Source organism: Prunus persica, chromosome G1 (assembly GCF_000346465.2).
Source record: "Prunus persica cultivar Lovell chromosome G1, Prunus_persica_NCBIv2, whole genome shotgun sequence".
NCBI classification, from domain to species: Eukaryota; Viridiplantae; Streptophyta; class Magnoliopsida; order Rosales; family Rosaceae; genus Prunus; species Prunus persica.
The window spans coordinates 28684491-28705870 of record NC_034009.1 but is presented as its reverse complement, the minus strand read 5'-3'; the positions used below and the strand labels follow the sequence as shown (position 1 = coordinate 28705870).

Here is a 21380-nt window from a genome sequence, read left to right as displayed (position 1 = left end):
CTGTTTTCAATTATCAATTGCTGGAATAGCTCAGTTGGTTAGAGCGTGTGGCTGTTAACCACAAGGTCGGAGGTTCGAACCCTCCTTCTAGCGCCTTTTTTTTTTTTTCCTCCTCTCGGAAGAAATATAATTTTGGATTTCTCTGTTTTTATGCTAATTAAAAGTCAATTCTTTGCTTCTCTCCAACGTCCCTTTTGAATCAACGGAGACATTGAAGCAATCGGCCATGGAAGTATCATCATCAACATCGGAGGTTATAGTGGAAGAATGGAGTGGCTCATCTTCCACCAAACTCTCAAGAACTGCCACCATAACCGCGTTTCCTTCACTCTCTATCCAAAGGTTGCTTCTTTTTTCGGTGCTTTTTGTTTTTGTTTGGTTGTTCATTTCCTTTCTATTAAACATTGAACTTCTTCTCCAAATTTGAAGATCCGGTAGCCGGTTCCACCATCTTTGGCGGCGAATTCTTGAAGCATTTGTACCCGAGGCAAGCTTTTTTTAATTTTTAATTTTTAATTAATCCTGTATTTTCTTTTTTCTGTTTTTAATTTCTGGCTTTTATTTGTTGTTATTTAAGAAGGGGAAAAAAATTAGGACTCTCTTTTTCTTTTAATTTGGTATGCAGGGCTTTCCCAGCAGTGTAACTCCGGATTACGTCTCTTTTCAAGTCTGGGATTTACTCCAGGTAAATATACAAAACAAATATATGCAGCTCATGATTTCTACTGCTCTAATAATTAAATTAGTAGATGATTAGTACTAATTATCCAGCATGATTAATTTCTTAATTTCCTTTTTCAAGGGTCTTTCTACTTACATAAGGACCATGCTTTCTACACAAGTAAGCATCTGATATACTAATACAGTCTTGATGAAATTCTGCTGGTGATTGCTAAATGAATTAATTGTATGTTTTGTTCACTCTAAGGCTCTACTGAGTGCTATTGGGGTCGGTGAGAAATCGGCTACAGTAATTGGTGCCACCTTTCAGGTACAAATTTTGTATATCTAGCATCAATGTTGGGACTTGGGGTGCTTCATTGAGTATTCGAGCTTGCAATACATAGTAAATGTTTTGTTTTTTTTTTTTTTTCATCATTGAGAATGATGCAGTGGTTCTTGAGAGACCTAACTGGAATGCTGGGAGGTATCTTATTCACATTCTATCAGGTGTGATACTCTTGTTCTTTTGCTCATTCACAATTTACATTGTAAATTTTGGAAATTTTGTACCCTTTTATGTATGCATGGTACTCGATGCTTTTTTAGGGGTGCCTTTGGCTAGTGGTTCCGTGACCGAAGTTTGCTTTTCTAAGAATTCTCAATTCTATGTTCATCATTTCTCTACCATTTCTTGCCTTGAATCACCTCTTATTCTTCAGGGCTCAAATCTGGATAGCAATGCCAAAATGTGGCGCTTAGTTGCAGACCTTATGAATGATCTTGGTATGACCTAACCATTTCTTCTTTTGTTTTTATTCTAAGTTTGGAGATCATCTTCAAACCCTTATACAATATGTAGTTCAAGGTTGTTCTTTGTATCCTTTGTCTTAAAATGACAAGAAATACTGTTATTTGGTTGCAGGAATGTTGATGGACCTTGTTTCACCATTGTTTCCATCGGCTTTTGTGTTTGTTGTTTGTTTAGGAAGCATATCAAGATCATTCAGTAAGCTCCTATATAAATTTAATATATTATGAAAATATAGTAATCTGTATAATGTGATAGTTGATATTTGTTGGCTAAGTATGTCATAATTATAAAATGAGCATTGATTAACTTATCGGTATCAGTTGTGATGTGCCACAAATTTAAACTTGTGAATGACACTAATTGGTCTAATGTATTCCTCTTCCTTTTATTCTTACAATGGCAGTTGTACCTTTATCATCTACAAATATTTTTCTTCATCAAGTAAATGGTCAACAAATGCAGTATGGAGCTTGATCATAATTTTCTATTTTTGTTGTTTTACAATTTTTCTTCTCATTTAGCTGGTGTTGCAAGTGGAGCTACTAGAGCTGCTTTGACACAACATTTTGCTCTTCAGAGTAATGCTGCAGATATATCTGCCAAGGTACCAGCACAATGGTTCTGACTCTTAGACGAGGATTGTCTTATGTATGTTAGCTAGTATTGTCCATTAAGATTTTTCTTTACATTGATAGGAGGGAAGTCAAGAGACCGTGGCAACGATGGTTGGTATGGCGCTGGGTATGCTTCTTGCTCGCATTACTATGGGACACCCACTAGCTATTTGGTTTTCATTTTTGTCACTCACCATGTTCCATATGTATGGTAAGTACCCCCCATCATTGTTTATTACCATTGACTTTACCAAGGATTAAATTTGACCCTTTTGATCACTAAACTTGAATATTACTTTGGCACTTGTGTCAGTTTATTGGTTGTGATAGAATGAACAGTTCATATATACAAAACAGGAAGGAAAAAAAAAGAAACAAAGTCTTTATATGTTAATAAAACAAGTTTAAAGGATTTATGTGTTTTTTCTGTGCAGCAAACTACATGGCTGTTCGGTGCCTTGCATTAAATTCTTTGAACCCTCAGAGGTGCTCAATTCTTTTGCAGCATTTTATGAGAACTGGCCAAGGTATGCAGCTACTGTTCCTTGTTCCCTTAAGGCTGATTATCTTTTCCTGGTGCCACTATTTATAATTGGGGTCATCAAAAGAACTTTCCTGAAAAACAGCATATTGGCAGCTGTACATGATCTAAACTGCCCCATTCCCCATCTTTGCAATGGTCATAATTTAAAGTGATTTGACAAAATGACTGTCCTCACAATCCATGTTTGATGTTGCAAAAGTACTGTGCTCGGTTTCAGTTCACTTCACACTTCATCTTTATCTTATTTTAGTGAGATTTTAATTCCTGCATCTGAATTTGTTTCCAGTTCTCTCCCCTGAGCAGGTCTCTAAGATGGAGCACATTTTACCTGTATGGGCATCTTCATGGAGCTCAAAGAAAACAGAGTTAATACACGTGAGAGTATCTTTAGGTGTCAGAGTATCCTCACTAAATCACCTGGAACTGTGAGTTTCTTTGCTCTCCCTGTAAACTTCATTTTCCTTTAGGTCTTAGGTTAAAAAGCGGTAACTTCTGGTAGCAGTCTTGTAACAGTTGTTGTGGAAGCCTGGTCCACCATTGGATCGCTGCTGTGCATATCTTTAGATGTTTGGCTTTCAATATTGTGGCTTGATAGTAACTACTTTTGCAACACAAGCAGCTCTGAGCTGGCTCTTAGTCATATACGACTGACAATTTGAGTGACAATCTTAATCAGGAGGGACTTATTACATTTTGCGGGATCTCATTATAAGAAAGGTTGATGTCTGCTTTGTACTTCCGACAATTGAGTTGCTACCATGAACTTTGCTATTTATTTTGTTGTTTCTCTGCTGGACTTTTTAGCCAAGTACTTGCTAATGGAGAGGAAAGGAAACATCTGCATTGTTATGCACAAAGATTCAACTGCCACAGATGTCTTGCAGTCATTTTTACATGCAAATGCTATGGCAAATCTTATAGATAAACACCGAATTCTACATTCTGAAAGCCAAACATGGATGGATAAACACTATGAAGAATTTATCCAGAAGGTACTATATTTTACGGCTTAATGCAGTCAAAAGATTTAGAGAGGTTCGCTGAACATCTTGTCCTTTCATTATATTGCAGTTAAAGGTATCGGGTTGGAAAACAGAACGTCTTTTATCACCTACAATCGTCTGGAAGGCAAATTGGATCTGTGGGTCTTCAGATGAGAAGATTGACTAGGTAATCTTTAGTAACTTTATTTAAAATGCGGAAAAGAGCTGAACGTGATGGTCTGTAATATTGACTTGAAGTGCTTTGACAGGGAGGTCGCCATTGATGGGATCTTGGTCATCTGCCAAGAACAGGATTTTTAGAGCTGCTATTCATGATTTCACCCTCAGTTCTGGCTACGTACCGGAAGAAGGGTCTCACCATGTCTGTATCGAAGCAGATAAATTTTCTCTGGGTGGCAAAATGTTACACATTAATCTACGTTATTCTACAAAAAAAGAAAAAAATTTGGGTGACAAGATGAAGTTTCTTTATAGCTCAACTAGTGTGGGATGAAGTAGACTAATGCGAAAAGCATCTTTGGTTCAAATCTTTCAGTTAAAACAAAGGAAAAAGAACAAAAGGAAACAATGATATCAAATGGAATTATTCACAAAAGTACATCAATGAAACAGAAATCTGATAGAATATTTACAAATTCCACTAAAATATTTGTATGATTTCCCCATATTTTCTGTTTTGTATAAACTGCATCTTTCTCCAAAGACCAAAGGGAATAAGTGTCTTTGGGATATTCGGAAGAACCTGCAGAATCAAGAATCTTCATGACTCATGAGGGCGTTGGTGACTATTTCATCAATTATTTATAAATTCTTGTTTTACACGATTTCCGGACAAAGACTAAGCAAATCTTTTCTTCTTGTTCCTTTTTGTTATCACCGGACGAGGACTTTGCAGTTGAATATTCACTTGCGATGCCCTGATGATGCCATAAGGACTGCAATAGCCGTAATAAACATAAACAACATGCTGAAAAGCAATATATATGTTCTTCGGGATGATTTTCGGTACTCTCCAAACAGAAGGACGCCCCAAAAAGTGCTCACCAGTGGAAGTGCCTGCCATTACAACCCCAAATTCCATGTAAATAGGCACGCTAAAAACACTAAACATGTATGGAACATCACACATCAAGAGACAAGTTGATCATCACTAAATGCATGCATGTGTTTATGTCATGAAACGAACCTGAACTGCATCAGCTGCTGCATATCCTGCAGCTTGACCTCCCATAAACTGGAGACCATTGCCAAATCCACATAGGAGACCAGCCAAAAGGGCCCAGCCCCTACCATTCCAATCTCTCAGATAAGCTTGGAAGGATGTTTTGGGTGAGCCCAGTACAGGGTGGTAAAGGAAGGTGATGTTTAGAATGATGGCAAGGACAAAGCAAGATAATGAGAAGTAGAAAAACGCAGTATAAACAACCAAATGAGGAACTCCTGTCTTCAAAGTGTTCCACTGGTCATTTGTGGCCAAGTTGAATGCAGGCGAGAAGAGAGAAAAACAAACTCCGGCGAAGAAAGTTATTCCCAATCCAATAAAAGTGCTTTTCCCAAAAACCTGCACAAGCAGAATAGAGAAGTTCACATATTAATGCATCAGATATTGGATTTTCAATACTGAATGAGAAAAGCAATATGAAGTAGAACCACCAACCTTAATTGATCTTCTGTTCTCAAGCTGTACAAGAAAACCTGCAGTTCCAGCCTTGGCCTTCTGAGCAGGGTCATTTCCGTTCTCCAGATCCTTCGACGCAGCTGTGGATATCCAAATATCGAAAGATAATTACATAACTCATAAACAGTAAGAATACAAGTATAGAATAGAACGTTATAACTTCAGAGAATTTCTTACCCTCATTTGGGATCATGGAAGTATTGGAAACCCTGTCATAACATTAAAATTGGTGTGATGTCATCGTTGATACAAAAGAAATTAATAAGCCACAAGATTAAAATCAACCACTATAGTACAGCATTTAAATCTTTGATAGCCAATCATGGAAAACTATGGCATGATTGTCAATTAGGAGATCACATAATGCTCTTGTCCAATAAAGAGTGGCCAACTAGGAAAACCAGTGAAAAGAACACTTATTTCAGACTACTATAGGAAGAAGAAACGTACTTCACTGCATCTATGTGATCACTAGACAAGCTGTCAAGTTTTACTTTGTTATCAGCTGCATTGGATGAGTGAACAGCAGCTCCAAGACAAACAGCAATCAAGAAGCAACCGACCCCGGGAAAAAGAATATCGGCTCTATTAATTTTATCATCTAAGAAATAGTTAAAGGTTGTGCCTGTCACATTTGAAAGGAAGAGAGTCACAAGTAAGTTCAGAACATTGCCAATCATAAAGATATATACATCCAAGTGTTGTGAGATAGACCTATGACAACGGTGATGCTTGAAGTGATCACTTCTGTCACTGACAAACCAACAAAGGCCCAAGCATACTGTGTGGAAAGATTTCCCAGGCTGAGGACCACCCCGCCCGTCATTGCAAACAAAACACAGGGCCAATTATCCTGCACATGTCATCCAAGAAGTTTCAGAAAAACCAGTTGTAACTGGAACCAGCATCAGTCATCATGGAAGATCCAAGGCGCCTGCTATAATCAGTTGACCAAAATGGACTCTAAATGGGATCTAAGTAGCAGGAGCCACTGACTTGATTGTAAATAGCCAACAAAATAAGGCAATGTCACCAAGCTACAAGAGCCATCTCTGCCAATGACATTATATCAGCACCCCTTTCAGAATTTTGAAGGTATTCAAAAATGCACAAGAAAAGACTCAGCTGTCCTCATTCAGATGAAGATCACAAACACCAGCTCAAAACAACTCATTATTTCTCTGTCCTTCCATAGTACAATAGTGAGACTTGGCTTGGCTTGTGGGTAGTTGGGTTTATATAAAATACAAGCTTACGGAGAACGAATGATTCATATAACAACCATGAAAAATCACCTGTGAAAGTTGAGTTAAAAAATTTGGCATCTCAGGTGTGCTATTGCCTATCTGACCAAATGTTAAAGCAATAAGTATAGCAGCCAAGAAATTTGTGATTGAATAATCGAGATAAGTATGCTGAGGAAGCCGGCCTCGTCGTTCCAGGAGAGTGAGGATAGCAGGCCATGTGCCCAAGAAGATCAAAGCAAGTAGCATGCATGCTATAGCACCTCCTTTGCTTTCCACCACATACATATTTAACCCACTTGAAAAATTCCACTCAGATGGTAAAAAAATCAGCAGAGGAACAGCAGAGAGATCCTGCACAGCACATAGGCGATTCTATACATATCACTGGGTTCCTAGCCCATGAATAAACATGCTATAATTTCAGACAGGGAATATGTTACATGAAACATTTGTACTGGAATTTCCAAAAAAGAAAAAAAAAAGAGAGCAAGTATTGATTACACAAAAGACTAGATGTCTCAGGAGCAAAACAGAAAAAGTGACCAATATGCAAGTCAAAGGATGCCAAAAAATTTCATGGATCCAAAATCATAGGCATAGCAGTGATGCAAGAAAGTGAGACTCCAAATACAAGCTACATACCATACCAGAGCAAAACCAATTCTGAGGAACACCAGAATTGGTTTTTCTCATCTACCACTCAGCATATGCAAGTCTAAGCAAAACAAGGAAAACCCAAAAAAAAACAAAAAAAAACTAACAAACAAGCAAACAAACTTTGAAAGTATGTGGAGTTGGTAGAGTGAGAAAGATCACCTACCAATCCGAAAAATGATGAACCCAACGATTTGGGTGGACCCAAAAGCACTCATTTCATGTCACAATCACAGAAAGAATCTCATATTCTTCTTAAGACCAAAAAAAGGAAAGAAATGAACCTCATATTCTCCTCAGAAGCCTTGGGAATCTTTCAATGAACCCCATTTGATATGAAACCGGTTTGCTCAATAAAAACAGTAGCTTTTGGAGGATGCAAGACCATGAACCAGAGAAGGCGAAGAACTTGTAGTTGTAGATGTAGCGGTTTGTTGAAGGCGTTGAAAAGTACGCCTTTTAGACAGTGCTTGGTTTTCAGAATATCAATGGTTTAAGACTGCTGAACTGGAATCTTGAATGAATCTGTGTTTCGTGAGATGGACTTTTGCTTTTGTGGAAATTTCCACGGCTAGTGTCATGATTGCCCAAAATAGTCAACATATCGCCTTACTTGATGATGCCATCTCTTAAAGAAAGTAGAATATTTTATCTCGATCATAGTAAATAATTGCCAATTCCAAACTTCAATCGACGTAAGAAAGTTATTTATTTATCTATATATATAAAGCAAAAGGCAGAGAATGGTGAAACATTCAAAATACCAGAAAATGCCCTTGATTAATGTAAACATTAAGAATTCAAATTATTAATTAAATGAGGATAATATGGTAAATTCATACTTTTTCATATTTAAAAAAATTAAAAGAAAAAGAAAAAGCAGATAATGGATCCTATTTTTATGGAACACAACTACCCATTATCTCTTTTAATTCTAAAATAAATTTACTTATTTTTTTTTTAAAAACCTCTCGCAAGCGCGAAAGCGCGTGCAGAGAGGCTAGTTTATTTTTAAATGAAAGAAAAATAGTGGTATCAGTGACATCATCAAGTCTTTTTAAAATGAAGCAATTTTGCCTCCGAAATGAAGGGAAAATGCATAACCCCTTTTGTAATATAAAATATAATATAGTTATTCATAATAACACCCTTGAGTTTTTCCAGTGTTCTCACAAAATTTTTTGCGGTTTTATAAATTACACGAACACCACTTTTGCGATTTTATAAATTACATGAACACCACCTAAGTTTTAAATTGATTTTATAAAACACATTTTCGTTGATTTTCGTCCAAAGATTGATGGTTTTATATAAAAAGATTTCTCCAAATGACAAAGCTAGCCTATGAGATTAGATTGCACATGCATTAGTTGAAGTTAATTTTGTCATTTACATAAGCTTTTTTTTTTTAATGAAATCATCCATTTTTGGACGAACAATCAACGGAAAGAGGTTTTGTGAAAACAATCTGAAATCTCAACGGGTGTTTGTGTAATTATTAAAACCTCGAGGATTTTGTGAAAACACCAAAAAAAATTAAGGGATGTTAATGTAAATAACTCTACAATAAAATGCCAACAACAATTAAAATATAATACGACTTGCCTTGTTCATACAAAGTTTCCTTACTATGAAATTTTTTTGTTTTTTGGCCGGAAAAATAAAAAAGTGCCTCTGTTTTAGTTGTTAGCGATAAAATTAGGTGGTTCTGCTTATTTTCGTTTTTTTCTTTCAATTCATGCTTTGATATCAATATTGGCACCCAAAAATTTGATGGGGATGAAACATCGTTGTTGACAATACAGCATTGAGATCTGAGCATTTTAGCAGTCACTGCTTAGTTACCATATGCTACATCAGACCTCTCCATATCAATACTGGATGACACTCTTCGTCACACGTACGTATCCAAATTGGAACTTTCGAATGAGAAGAGTAACAGTGACACGTGATATTTTTATTCAGAAGAGTACGCACGTGTCAAAAAGAGAAGTTTCTATAACAAGGGGCCCCATGACAGCAACCCCTTGAATTCTTAACACGAGGCCAAGAGATAACATAACAGTCCCCTTGTCACGACCAAAAACGGAAATAAACGATCCCCTTGTTATCATCAGAAAACAATTCCAATGTGCTTTGATTACTCGTAATCACCAACATATGTTTTGATGAAAATAAGGTAACGTACTAATGCTATATATAGAGTAATGGCTCATGCGGCAAGTGGCTGTTAACCGTTGATCAAGTAGGTCTCATAATACATCAACCGTTAACAGCCACAACACAGAGCCACTTGCATGTAGTGAGCGACTGTCGCCAGCACAATTTAGGGGATCTCTGGTAACATATTAACCTGAAATTTTAAACTCTTAAAAGAGCAAATAGAGAAGGGCAATTGAGGACATATAACTAAAGAGAAAAATCAACAAATTTAGGTGCAAAATTCAATGGTTTTTCTTTCTCCCTATTTGTGTTCAGAGTATGTATGTACCAATCCAAACATTTAAGATATAGCAATGCATCAGACAAATTGAACTTCAGGATTATCCTCCCCAGAGCCAGATTCTGAGTTAACTTCCTTGGAAACTTCTTTGGAAACCTGCAAGAAGTTCCCCAGCAACCTCTGATCCAAAACCATATTAGGTACCTGCAGAGTGCAGAGCAAAGTAACTGAGAAAAGATTGCACCAGGACACACAAACACAAATAACACATAAAACATTCGAGGCAGGGACCAACCTTGTCTCCAAAGAAAATTTTGGTATTGTCAGCTATGGCCTCGATGAATTTAAGCTCAAGAAATTGTGGAGTAAGCTTCAACTTGTTTGCTTCAGCTTCTCTCATTACTTTATAGAAATCAGCATCTGCAAGGCTCTTTTCCCTCGCTGTATACATCTGATTTTCGATTTCCGCCTGCCTCCTGGAACTGTCCTTCTCCGTTAACTTTTGTTCCATGAGAATCTTGCTCACATTGGCATTCTTCTCAGCCTCACTGATAGCCATCTTCTTCTTGGTTTCTGCCTCTTTCTCCACCACTCTCTGCCTCTCTATAGCAATTAAGACCTACACAGTAACACCCAACACCCCTGATATGATAAAGCATCCTGTAATTGTAAGAAAAGGTTAGCCTAAAATCTCACTACAGGTTTTTTTTTCTTTCTTTATAAGGCATGCATGTCAGATGTTTGGGCATCAAGTACTTGGAAGAGTAAAATTGAATGCATAAGAGACTTATGTGTCAATTGCACTGGAGAACTGTAATGTTTAGGAAAAATGTGTAAACAAAATTGTAAAATTCAACAAAAAACCTAAAAGAGCAGGAAGTAGAATCAGAAAAGATAAATTCTTGCATAAGTTAGATGCAGTGTAAGGATACACAAATTTCTATTTTAGTAATCATCCAACGTTTGCAACAAAACTATGGATGAAGATATAGAATGAAATGAACTCTTCTTATCTTTACCTTAGTCCGTTCCTCTTCCATTTGTTCAAAGTTGCGTCTTATACTCTCTGGGATGGCAGGCTTTGTAACACGTACGTTGATAATTTCAATTCCTGGAGCATAACGTGTACAGTCACCCTGAAGAGCTTCCTTCATCTTTTCATCAATCTGAAAAGGTTGAATATATTGTTTGGTTGGTAGACAAGGAAAAAATATGAGATTTTGGACATAACTAAAAGATAAAAAAAATTCAAGCCATGAATATTATAAAACAAACTATCTCATTAATACAGGACGTTCCAAAATGGTAAAAGAAAGGGAAGTGCCACAAGATCCTTAACAGCATCAGAAGCTCAACAAATATCTATAGCAGCAACAGCAAAGCACCTAATCAACAGCTCCTTTGTGGAGACATAACAATAGAACGCATGACTGACCCCAGGAGGAAAACATCAAATCAAATGCCTGAGCCAACAAATAATTTTTTCCCAATGTATGCCACGACCCTCAGGTTCACATCACAAAAGAGAAAAGGAAAAAAGTTATGCTCTGTATCGGGCAGACTACATATGGTGTAGAGAAACTACATATGGAAAAAGGGTACAGTCATTTGCTTACCTGATCGAACACATCAATGTATACTTCTTGAAGAGAATGTGAGCTGCAGAACTGATTGATCTCATGATGAATTTTGTCATATATCCACGTGTTGTCATATTGCACACCATAATTGAGAAGTGTCTCATACACAAATTCTTTACGAAGCCGGTTTACAACCTGAAAAAGGAACCCCACTCAGTGCACACACATTGAGAATATTGGAAATTTGACTTCTCAGTAATATAGCCCTACCTCTATCTTCTCAAAATTGATCATGACACCTCCTTTTGTACCACATGGAATATCCCTCACCTGCAATTGTTTTGACAGAAGGGTTCAAGTGTAAGAATGGAAAGACAAAATCCTAAATTTTCAGAGCGTCAACAAAGTTACCTGATCAGTCTGAAGGGTGACTTGAACAGGTTCAAACTGGGTTACCAAGGGCAGCTTGAGATGAAAACCTGAAATTTGAAATAATTAGAAGCAGAAAAAATTTAAGTCCCTATGCAAGCAACTGCTCAAGGCAAATTACCTGGATCAGTAATAGTCTTCAGAAGTGCACCTCCTCTCCAATATACCCCAACATGACCTTCTGGAACTTGGTGAAGAATGGATAATGATGTTGATGGAAGCATCGTCTGTAAATATCAACACATCCCAGGTTTTAAGAATTTAACATAATACTCGAAGTTCCCTGGCTAGCATATCATAACAATTAGCAAAAATGGTATCCAATCTACTACGGCTATCATTATGGAAGTATGCCTCATGACTCGTTCTGAATGATAATCTATTTTGTATTTGACCAGTAACCTGAGTAGGTCGTTTTAGACACATGTATTAAGCCAAATGCTACACTTAACAATCACAATTGTTTCAGGTCATTGCTTGACATGCCAGGAATAATCTTAGTTTCCGCATCATAGAGTGCCATGCTGTATTTAATATAAGTCATGCATCAAATTCCTGAAAGACAATTGACATAGCTGAAAATGGATTCAAAACCATTATATAAAAAATCACATACTTCGAAATCAATTCTTTGTTTTTAATAAAGAGGTAAATTACTATGGAATAAGCACATAACAAGAGCAGATTCACTTTACTAGATACATGCAAGCTTTACAAAAATTTAAGCATTAATGATACGAACAAACGCATTAAGAAACTGTAAACTACATGAAAAACGAAATTTAAGCGTGCAATACGTGAAAATCAAGAGCAGCGACATTGTATACAAGCTAGAGCAATTAGTTCAACCAGAATCAAACTTAAGTTCGAAGGCAAAACCTAAAGTGTGATGGAAGAAAAGAATATCCAAAAATACAAAAGAAATCGGTAGTGAAAAAAGAGTTTGATGAAGAAGGTGACAAAAGAGGACATCGCCATGGTTCTCAGGACGAGAGCAAAGCATAAGGTGTGATAGGGGTTACCAAGGCTAAGATGGCTAGGAAACCGAAGAGTACGAAGAGAACGGCCGAAGAATCGCCACCTCCGCCTGGAGCCGGAGGCTGAGGACGATGATGTGGAGCTCCTGGTCTCTGCTGCTGTGGATCCATGGCGGTTTCTCTCTTTCACTGTCTCAGAGCTCTCACGCCTTTTCTTCTTTGTTTTCCTTTTTAGGAAATTGGATTCGGAGATTTGGCTATTTGGAGGGCGAGCCCAATGGGTCGGTATTGGATTATGGCCGTCGGATGAAACGGAAAATTACACGTGGAGTATATTTAGATCCACTATTGTGGGTCCAAAGTTTCAGTCCAGCTTCCATGAAATTCATGTGTACGTTTGGCGCTATTTCGCCGTTGCAACGGCTTCCTTCCCGTCGTGACCAACCAGAAAAAACTAAAAATACTTTTTTTTAAACACAACTAAAATTTTGAAGATTTCAACCTAAAAAACTTTTAAATTCAGAAATTGGGCTCATTCGATATTTATATTAAATTAACGAGAGATAGTCTCTCTCTTTTTCTTTCTTTTTTTGGTAACAGAGGGGGCTAAAGCCCAAGAGAACAAGCCAGCCAACTAGAAGCATAGAAGACGAGGCCTGAAGTCTCCCCTTGAATCAGCAGCCAGGATGTCAGTAATGCAAGCTGGCATCTCCTCAAAGATATGCAGACCTGGATTAAAATCAAAACTAATAGCAGCCAAAGCATCAGCTGCACAGTTTTGTTCACGAAGGATGTGTCTAACTGAGCAATTCCAATTAGCACTCATTTTTACTTTGCAACAATTGATGATACTGAACAGGGGGTGGGTAGAAATAGTGAGAGAATTAAGAAGATCCACTGTCACCTTGGAATCACTTTCCACTTCCATAGTTCGAAACCCAGAATCCCAAAGTCTCTCTCTCTTTTTAAAATCAAAGAGAGAATATTCTTTATTATATTAGTTAATCACATTTTCATTATTTGTAAAATAAATTTATTATATAAAAATTGGTCATGTAGGCAAAGAAATGTATTTGAAAAAACTTATTATGTGCTACTAGGAATTGCAGAAGTCCACATCCGGTCTTACTCTAATAGGGAGAGATATTAGGGGAAAATCGAGAGTGAGTACTGGAATCTCTAAATTTTAAAATTTGATATAATATAAAATTTATTTAATTTTGTCAACTTAAATTAAGATGAATTTGAATAGTTTTATAAACATAGAATAAATATTATTTTAAATTTAAAAAAGTTGGAGATTCGAAGCGGGTTTGGGAGATAACTCCTTACAGGAATTCCTTAAAAATTATGATCAGAAATAAGGGCAGAGAAGAGAACATGCAAAGAAGATGAGGACAAAGATGATATTGCCATACCCAACCTTGAATTGGACCGTTATCATCCCTGCAGCCACTGAAAGGGTCCGTATTGTGAGGTGTTATCGTGTTATTGGGCCCAAATACTTTTGTTGTTTGGGCTGTGGGCCCAGTCCACCAAGTGCTAGGACAAGTGCGAAACGCACCGTGTTGACAATAAGCTCCTTTTTTTTTGTGGTCGTAATGTTGACTATAAGCTCCCGCCACACAAACATAAGAGGCCACGCAGACCGACGTCTTCTTCAGCGGGGATAGAGTAAACAGAGTCTGTAGACGATAGAGAAAACACTGCATCTGCGTTTCACTTCTTCAATTTTCTCTTCTGCCAGATGTTAATCTCCCCTGCAGGTGACCAAATATGCTAAGTCTCACAGGCGGCTCTACACCATCCATTGCCGCGAAATGCACAATCCAAAGAGGCTTCAGGGTCCGGTCCGTTGCTGGGTTCCCTTCTTTCCTTCCCAAAGAGGTCGAAAAGATCAAAGACCCTTTCGCTCGAAAGCTCGCTGCACGAATCGAAAGGCTGCCTGTAACTCTAGCTCTCGCATCCATTTCTTCAATTTTCTCTTTACGGTTTTCTTTAATTTAGTGTGTTTAATTTCTGTAGCTACCTGGGCAATATTAAATTAATGCAGGTGAGCTTTGGAGAAAATTGTGTGATGAGTAGTTGTGTGAAGCCATTGGTACAGAGCAACACAAGTCCAGTGGTTCTTCTCCATGGTTTTGACAGGTCCTTAAGAAAAATCCTTTTTTTTTTGTTTGGTTTTTTAATTTTAAATATATGTGTCTTTGAAGTTCACTGTCTCTTATTATTCAGCTCCTGTTTAGAATGGAGATACACTTATCCATTGCTTGAGGAAGCTGGCTTGGAGACTTGGGCTGTTGACATTCTTGGCTGGGGTTTCTCTGATTTGGGTTTGCTCCTTTCATTGTTTGAGACCAAAAATTTTGGTTTTTATAATTGCTCTCTTTTTATGTCATATCCTTTTGTACAAAAAGAAAAATTAACTCTTTCCTTCTTTTGCACATTTTGTTTTGTATGTGTCAGAAAGACTTCCCTCCTGCAATGTGGCCTCTAAGCGTGACCATTTTTTCCAGGTGGGTTATTTTATTTCTTGAATGCCTCTTTCATCGGTTTTGTTTATTTAATATGAAGGGAAGTTTGTGCCAGTCATTTGTGGGAAGAAGTTATTCCTAATATTATTGCGTAGAGTCTGTATCTATCTGCTGATCAGACTAGCAATGATTTGTTTCAAATTCACGGCAGCTTTGGGAATCCTACATTAAAAAGCCAATGATATTGGTTGGACCAAGCCTTGGTGCTGCTGTTGCAATTGACTTTGCAGTCAGCCATCCAGAAGCTGTAAGTGATCTCTAATGTTTGATCTTACAATTAAAATTCATTTTGAAAGAAATTCCAAATAATGCATCGAACAGGGTTGTTATAATTAGTATCTTCAATGTACCATGAAATTTAGAAGTCTTCAGCTTACCTTTTCAGGTCGAAAGGCTGGTTTTGATTGATGCAAGTGTGTATACAGAAGGCACTGGAGATCTAGCAAGCATGCCTAAAATGTTAGCCTATGCTGGAGTGAGAGTTTACTCAACTCACTATTTCCTCAAATCCATTGTTGTCTACATGTTATCTTCACCATTTCTCTGTTAAGATCATGTCCTCCTAGAGGCTATAATTTCTGTGATTCTGAGATCATTGCCAAAGCCATATTTATCATTTTATTTTGATGTCCTCATTACAATGACTACAGGGAATTTTTTTGGCCAGGTATCTTTATTGAAGAGTCTCCCACTGCGCTTCTATGTAAACTTTTTGTGCTTCAGTGGCATATCACTCAGTACCAATTTAGATTGGGCTAATGTAAGGGTTTTTATTTGAAAGAAGATAATGCAATATTTATATAGATAAATTTTACAATTTCTTATCCCCTTAGGATCTTCTGAGGCTGGAGAGATTTAATTATGTTGTTTCTTGTAATCTTATCTAGGTGGGCCGCTTGCACTGTCTGTTTCCTTGGTGGGAGGATGCAACTGTGGATTTCATGATGAGTGGGGGTTATAATGTTAGTGCCCAGATAGAACAGGTATGTCTGACTTTAAAATAAATAAATAAATATTTGAGTTGAGAAGTTCTTTGAAAAATAATCCTGCCTATGGGAAAAAGGATCCCTTCTGCCAAAAGGTGAATAGGTGGTGTTTTACTACATTGCAAGTTTCTTAGTTCACGTGATTAAGAAAAAAAGGAAAAACAGGAGAGAGAGATTGTAGTTTTATACTCACCTAAGTCCTTTATCTCTTGGCAAGAGGAATAAAATCAAATAATCTTTTGTTAACTTGATTGGATTAAGCTTTTCTGTACTCTTACAATGTATGGATGAAATGCCCTTGCATTTGAAGTTTTCTTCATTTTAGAATGCCTAAAATCTGATATTTGTTTCATAATATCATCCACATTTTGTTTGGCAGGTAAAACAGAAGACTCTTATCATATGGGGAGAGGATGACCAGATTATTAGCAGCAAGCTTGGAGTGGTAGTACTTCTCTTCTTTCTATAGGCATAAATGGAGATCATGATACAAATATGACTGCCATGTCTTATTAAATATATCTAGAAACAATCTTTTCAAAGGTATTTGAAGAGAAATTTTGACAGTGCACAAACTTTTCTCTCTTATTTGGGTAGTGTTTTGACCTATTGAGCATTTCATCTTTCCACATATGACAATTCTGTACAGTTTGATAATCCTGTGGTTCTCGATATTTATATATATGGCAGAGATTGCACTGTGAACTGCCAAATGCAGTTATACGACAAATACCAGATTGCGGACACATTCCTCATGTGGAAAAACCAAGCTCTGTTGCTAAAATGATTGTGGAATTGGTTCAACAAGATCAGTACAAAGAGGTTCAACGTATTTCTCAATTTTGAAGGCTTACTTTTCATCTCTGCTTAATACTGAACGTACTTGTGTCCCATTCCCAACCTCATGGTTTCATGGCATTCACAATTTCCTATCCCGCCATGTTTTTCTACAACTAGGGTTTTTCTTGTGCATCTTTGAAAAGCTAGGTTCATGTTTCAAGTGTGCCATCTCATGAGAGTTGAGGGGATAATCCAGAATTTATAGCATGATGAGATGTATGATCCATGATTAGGATGTGTAAAGACACATCCTCTACAGAACTCAGATACCTTATTAGTTGAACAAGTAACTAGCAGTTTTACTTGCAGTCAATTGTAACTTTCCGTCAGGAATTATCTTCATTTACTTTTGCGCATGTCTACTGGTTAAGAATCTTCTTTTTAAGTAGCTGAATGGAACTTGTTGACCTTACTGGCACAATAATAAGGTTAAAATATGCATGGACGGCCTTCAGACCATTTGTGAAAGCTTTTTTTAATTTTATTTTTAATTTTTTATACAAGCGATAGTATACTTTAATATAACCTAAATTACAAGAAGAGGTATTCAAACTCGAATGCATAGTGGGGAGCACATTCGCTTTAGCCAACTTGGCTAATCCCATCTCTACCTTTTCTTTTCTTTTTTCTTTTTTTTTGGTGAAATAGTAGCAATTCAATTGAAGAAACAGGGCACAAACCCGGATTACAACAAATAAAAACACAACCCTGAAAGGATGTTATTGCAATACAAATTGTAACAACACCACCATCTCTCCCTTTTCTTATCTTTGAAAGTTGATAGTTTTGTGTTGCAATAATTGCATAGTTGAATATTAATGGCCAAAAACTAGAGAAGATTGGCAAAGTGGTGAGTATAGTTTTTTTTATTGGATGATGGATTTTAGTGTCAGTCTATTTATTATTTATAAATAAAATTTGTCATGCTCCGAAGTTTCGTACGCGGGATTGTCATGGACTAGACTAAATATTGGGACTGTCTTGGATTGGCTTGGCTTGGCATAAGCTGGATAAGACTTGTACTGTGTTTGGTGCCAATTAGACTAGGACTAAATTTTTTGACTTTTTTATTTTTAATTTAAAAAAAAAGGCAAGTGGATTTATTTGTTTTGTTTTTTTTAACTTTTCTTCTTTTGTTCTCTACGACTTCATCTTCTTCTTCCAACCTGCAACTTCATCTTCTTCTTCTCCCTCCTCTCTCCTTCTCCACTTCTTCTCAATCTATTTGTCTCTCTGCTTCTTAATTGAAAATTTTATATTCTCTCATTTTCCTATTTCACTATTTCTCTCTTCACCCTCCTCTCTCTTCAATAGCCACATGCCCAAACCCACAATCTAAATTTGGGAATTTGCTTATTTGATGAGGAGGCTTCTGCCTGGGTGGATTCTTTGATGATGAATGGCTTGATGGTTAGCTATTGTTTTATGAGGTTCTTCCCAATTTCATAAAAAGAAAAAGGGATTTGAATTAATTGATTTATTTCATCCATTTGGGTTTTGTAGCAGAGAGAGAGAGAGAGAGAGAGAGAGAGGAGAGAGAGCAGTTGACATGGATGAGGGTTGGAGGCCATGGCTGTGACAAGGTGTGTGCTTAGGTGGGAGGTGATGGCTGTGATGAGATGTGTGGTGGAGTGGGAAGTAATGGCAAAGACGAAGGCGTGGAGAGGGGAGGAAGTCGCGAGCGATGAGGAGGGGATTATTTGTCCCCCCTTCACAGACGGGTCTCACTAAGCCCAGTTAAGAAGGTGTATTTGGTGGGCCCCAAATTATTAATCCCATTTAAAACTAGAACCGTGTGACAACAAACATGGGATAATTTTTTATCCAAGCCAGTCCAAGTTAGGGAGGTGTACCAAACGAGCGTGGCTTGGCTTAATATGGTTGTTGGTCTCCCAGAGGTTCAAGATAACCGCTTCTTCACCTCAAAAATAGAGGAGGAGGGAATAATAATAATATTCTAATTCCAACACCTGTCGCCGAACTTTCATAGAGGACTTGGTGCAAAGCTCCCGAACGTTTTCACGATAATTTTTTCATAAAGTGCAAAGCGTCCATGGCTTGGTTTGTGCATCAATGGGGCCATACACTGGTTCGATGGGATGAAGAAAACGATAGTGGTATTTGGCGTTAGAGAGGAGATCTTCAGAGTGGTGCCACTAGCTGAAGATTTTGCTCAAGAGTTTGGTTGACTATAATTTTAAAATTTCTTCTAGTTGGCAGGCTGACGACCATCCAAGTATAATTGAGGTGGGAGGGAGGATCTTCAGAGTGGCGCCACTATCTAAGGGGAATGCAATTGCTGGGTATAGCTTTGACCTCAATCCGCTTAACAACGAGTAGAAGGTTCTCCATTTCTTCACATCCTGGGAACCTGGAAAAAAGCATTATAAATGGAACGTTATAGGTAGGGATTATTTGTGGAGGCCATTGCAGGGCGCCCCTGCAGACATTTCTTTCGGTGGAAGTGTGTGCATCAATGGGGCCATATACGTGCCTGTACTGTGCCCAAAAACCATACTGGTATTTGACGTTAGAGAGGAGAGCTTCAGTGTGGTGTCACTACCTCAAGATTTTGCTCAAGAATCCGAAGGCCCATACAAGTATAGTTTAGGTTGGAGGATGTGTGGGTCTAATCAATACTTTTATGTGAGCTTTCAGTTTTTAACCTAGCTGCCCCAAATATATTACAAAATGGTTCATAAATTTCATAGGAAAAAGACAAAAGAGAAAAACTCACCTATAAACAACAGAAAGTCCCATCAAGTGTTAATAAAACGAGGTAAATGGCCAACGTTAGAATGAATAATTAATATCTAATTCATGGACAAGCTCGGTTCAATATAATCAGTTTTTAGGAATTTGATTTGACGATGTAAAATATAATATTTCTTGTTTATCTTCTGTTGTCTTGACAGGATTATGTTTGATCAAAATATTTTAGTTCCAATTTCATCAAAAAATACGTTAGTTGTAAGTTCTCTTTCACAGTCATCTCTTAGCTAATAAATACATGCGATTACTTATTGAGATATTTAGTCATATATTCATTTTTAGAATTAATAATATAAATAATAGAAAATTTGGCATAAGTCCAATTCTTATGAGAGATGTTGGGTGCAATCCATGTAGAAATTGTTGTTGATCCAAATTCTTTGATTTTTGCGCTATATAAGATTACATGCCTTTTATTTATTTATTTATTTATTGATGTTTACACTTTATTTTACTTATTTATTAATTATTTTGTTGTTCCAATTATGCCCCTAAAACATAAATAAGGTAAATTATGGATTTGTAAACCGGTGTTATGATTGTAGGAAATTAATGTTAGATTTGATTTGAATTTAATTGCAACCCACTCTAGTTCAGGTAATTAAACCCATAAATTACTCTAGTCCAGGTAATCCATAAGTTACCTCTAGTCTAGGTAATTAAACCCAAAAGCTAGCTCTTGTGCACATAGTTGTACCCATAAATTGCCTCTAGTTCAAGTAATTGAACTCATATAATACCTTTGGTATGGATTTTTAAACTCATAACTAAAGTAAAAAAGTACTTATCTAAAAGGTTATAGAAAAAGAAAAAAAAAGGAACTCATACATCTACAACAGGTATACTCACACTTGACACATAATTTCATGTGGGTATTTGTCTGATCGATTGGAATAATATGTTAGTCTTTTCATTGATTAAATTATATTTTATCCATATATTAGAAATATTATCAAGTAAAGGTTTCAAAATTTAAATTCTGAAATTCAAACAAAGAAATAATACATTAAATTTAGATTTTAAACATATTTTCCTTATTTACCTCAAAGGGTAAAATCAACATAACAAAAAAAGTAATAAATGTCAAAGGACCTACATATAAAACCAAAAACAAATGGACTAAACCCAATAGCAACTAATCGTTTTGGACCTAGATCTATAAAGCCCAATAAATAAACCCCACACCATTTAGTGTTCGTTTGACATTACTTATTTGGGGTGATAAGTGATTTTTTTTTTAAAAAAAAGAGGGAAGCCCAGCCCATTTGGTAAACTATGATAAAATCATTTATTGTTAAAAATTGCTGTGAGAGAAAGCTATAAGGGAAAGTAGCTATTGAGGTGCTTTCATTTTTTGATTATGCGAGAATCAGTTTTGAAGAATAGCTGGGTTTAGGGCTAGTTTGGGAGTGATTTTAAATATGCCAGAATCACTTCTAGAAAGAAGAACCTTCCACGTGCTTCTCCATATAATCACTTTAAGTGATTTTAAGTGAATTTGAGGAGAAGCAGCTCTCATGTGCTTCTCCATAAAATCACTTAAAATGATTATATGGAGAAGTGATTCTCCATAGAAGTGCTTTTTGGCCTATCCAAAATACTCC

The 21380-nt window shown here is 36.8% G+C and overlaps 4 protein-coding genes and 1 non-coding gene across 10 annotated transcripts; 3 read left to right on the top strand and 2 right to left on the bottom strand.

Annotated features, from left to right (window-relative positions):
• On the top strand, positions 20-93 carry TRNAN-GUU. The gene has a single exon. It is a non-coding gene; the product is annotated as a tRNA-Asn (tRNA).
• Positions 34-4261, top strand: LOC18789364 (protein root UVB sensitive 3). 3 transcript variants are annotated; one of them, XM_007224301.2, is made up of 16 exons: positions 34-342; positions 430-487; positions 626-685; positions 803-841; positions 929-991; positions 1114-1170; positions 1383-1446; positions 1586-1669; positions 1996-2078; positions 2170-2299; positions 2523-2615; positions 2919-3057; positions 3309-3349; positions 3437-3624; positions 3704-3802; positions 3885-4261. In XM_007224301.2, exons 1-15 carry the CDS (start codon positions 227-229, stop codon positions 3800-3802), a joined length of 1314 nt encoding a protein of 437 aa, XP_007224363.1. In that variant the 5' UTR covers positions 34-226; the 3' UTR covers positions 3885-4261. The 3 variants fall into 3 exon arrangements, 2 of the variants coding, with proteins under 2 accessions (XP_007224363.1, XP_020419932.1); XR_002271790.1 differs by lacking the exons at positions 3704-3802; positions 3885-4261 and having other exon boundaries at positions 3135-3349; positions 3437-3505; XM_020564343.1 differs by lacking the exons at positions 3437-3624; positions 3704-3802; positions 3885-4261 and having other exon boundaries at positions 3135-3381.
• On the bottom strand, positions 4198-7756 carry LOC18789771 (ureide permease 2). 3 transcript variants are annotated; one of them, XM_020564329.1, is made up of 8 exons: positions 7500-7756; positions 6610-6912; positions 6029-6167; positions 5765-5939; positions 5492-5523; positions 5294-5394; positions 4823-5197; positions 4198-4692 (listed from the first exon to the last, which is right to left on the bottom strand). In XM_020564329.1, the coding sequence occupies exons 2-8, from the start codon at positions 6844-6846 to the stop codon at positions 4540-4542; spliced, it is 1212 nt and encodes a 403-aa protein (XP_020419918.1). In that variant the 5' UTR covers positions 6847-6912; positions 7500-7756; the 3' UTR covers positions 4198-4539. The 3 variants fall into 3 exon arrangements, with proteins under 3 accessions (XP_020419918.1, XP_020419921.1, XP_020419914.1); XM_020564332.1 differs by lacking the exon at positions 7500-7756 and adding an exon at positions 7382-7479; XM_020564325.1 differs by lacking the exon at positions 7500-7756 and adding an exon at positions 7204-7359.
• Positions 9598-12969, bottom strand: LOC18790417 (erlin-2-B). The gene is made up of 8 exons (XM_007223266.2): positions 12690-12969; positions 11789-11894; positions 11650-11717; positions 11509-11568; positions 11275-11433; positions 10678-10824; positions 9954-10277; positions 9598-9862 (listed from the first exon to the last, which is right to left on the bottom strand). Exons 1-8 carry the CDS (start codon positions 12813-12815, stop codon positions 9737-9739), a joined length of 1116 nt encoding a protein of 371 aa, XP_007223328.1. The 5' UTR covers positions 12816-12969; the 3' UTR covers positions 9598-9736.
• LOC18793067 (uncharacterized hydrolase YugF) lies at positions 14283-17360 on the top strand. Of its 2 annotated transcripts, none has more exons than XR_002271111.1 (10): positions 14283-14591; positions 14698-14792; positions 14880-14977; positions 15111-15160; positions 15330-15425; positions 15564-15653; positions 15846-15938; positions 16066-16161; positions 16544-16707; positions 16855-16947. XR_002271111.1 is itself a non-coding variant. In XM_007223946.2 (10 exons), exons 1-10 carry the CDS (start codon positions 14421-14423, stop codon positions 17008-17010), a joined length of 1011 nt encoding a protein of 336 aa, XP_007224008.1. In that variant the 5' UTR covers positions 14285-14420; the 3' UTR covers positions 17011-17360. The 2 variants fall into 2 exon arrangements, 1 of the variants encoding a protein (XP_007224008.1); XM_007223946.2 differs by having other exon boundaries at positions 14285-14591; positions 16544-16609; positions 16855-17360.

Excerpts from the sequence above, each read along its gene's own strand:
- LOC18789771 (XM_020564325.1), bottom strand. The coding sequence starts at position 7,254 with ATGAGAAAAACCAATTCTGGTGTTCCTCAGAATTGGTTTTGCTCTGGT. Across the intron at positions 6,168-6,609 it reads TTTTAACTCAACTTTCACAG|GATAATTGGCCCTGTGTTTT; the intron begins GTGATTTTTCAT and ends TGACATGTGCAG. Across the intron at positions 5,940-6,028 it reads AAGCATCACCGTTGTCATAG|GCACAACCTTTAACTATTTC; the intron begins GTCTATCTCACA and ends CAAATGTGACAG.
- LOC18790417 (XM_007223266.2), bottom strand. The coding sequence starts at position 12,815 with ATGGATCCACAGCAGCAGAGACCAGGAGCTCCACATCATCGTCCTCAG. Across the intron at positions 11,895-12,689 it reads TCCTAGCCATCTTAGCCTTG|ACGATGCTTCCATCAACATC; the intron begins GTAACCCCTATC and ends TGATATTTACAG. Across the intron at positions 11,569-11,649 it reads TCACCCTTCAGACTGATCAG|GTGAGGGATATTCCATGTGG; the intron begins GTAACTTTGTTG and ends AAACAATTGCAG.
- LOC18789364 (XM_007224301.2), top strand. The coding sequence starts at position 227 with ATGGAAGTATCATCATCAACATCGGAGGTTATAGTGGAAGAATGGAGT. Across the intron at positions 343-429 it reads CCTTCACTCTCTATCCAAAG|ATCCGGTAGCCGGTTCCACC; the intron begins GTTGCTTCTTTT and ends CCAAATTTGAAG. Across the intron at positions 1,171-1,382 it reads TCTTATTCACATTCTATCAG|GGCTCAAATCTGGATAGCAA; the intron begins GTGTGATACTCT and ends CTTATTCTTCAG.
- LOC18793067 (XM_007223946.2), top strand. The coding sequence starts at position 14,421 with ATGCTAAGTCTCACAGGCGGCTCTACACCATCCATTGCCGCGAAATGC. Across the intron at positions 15,654-15,845 it reads AAATGTTAGCCTATGCTGGA|GTATCTTTATTGAAGAGTCT; the intron begins GTGAGAGTTTAC and ends TTTTTTGGCCAG. Across the intron at positions 15,939-16,065 it reads CCAATTTAGATTGGGCTAAT|GTGGGCCGCTTGCACTGTCT; the intron begins GTAAGGGTTTTT and ends AATCTTATCTAG.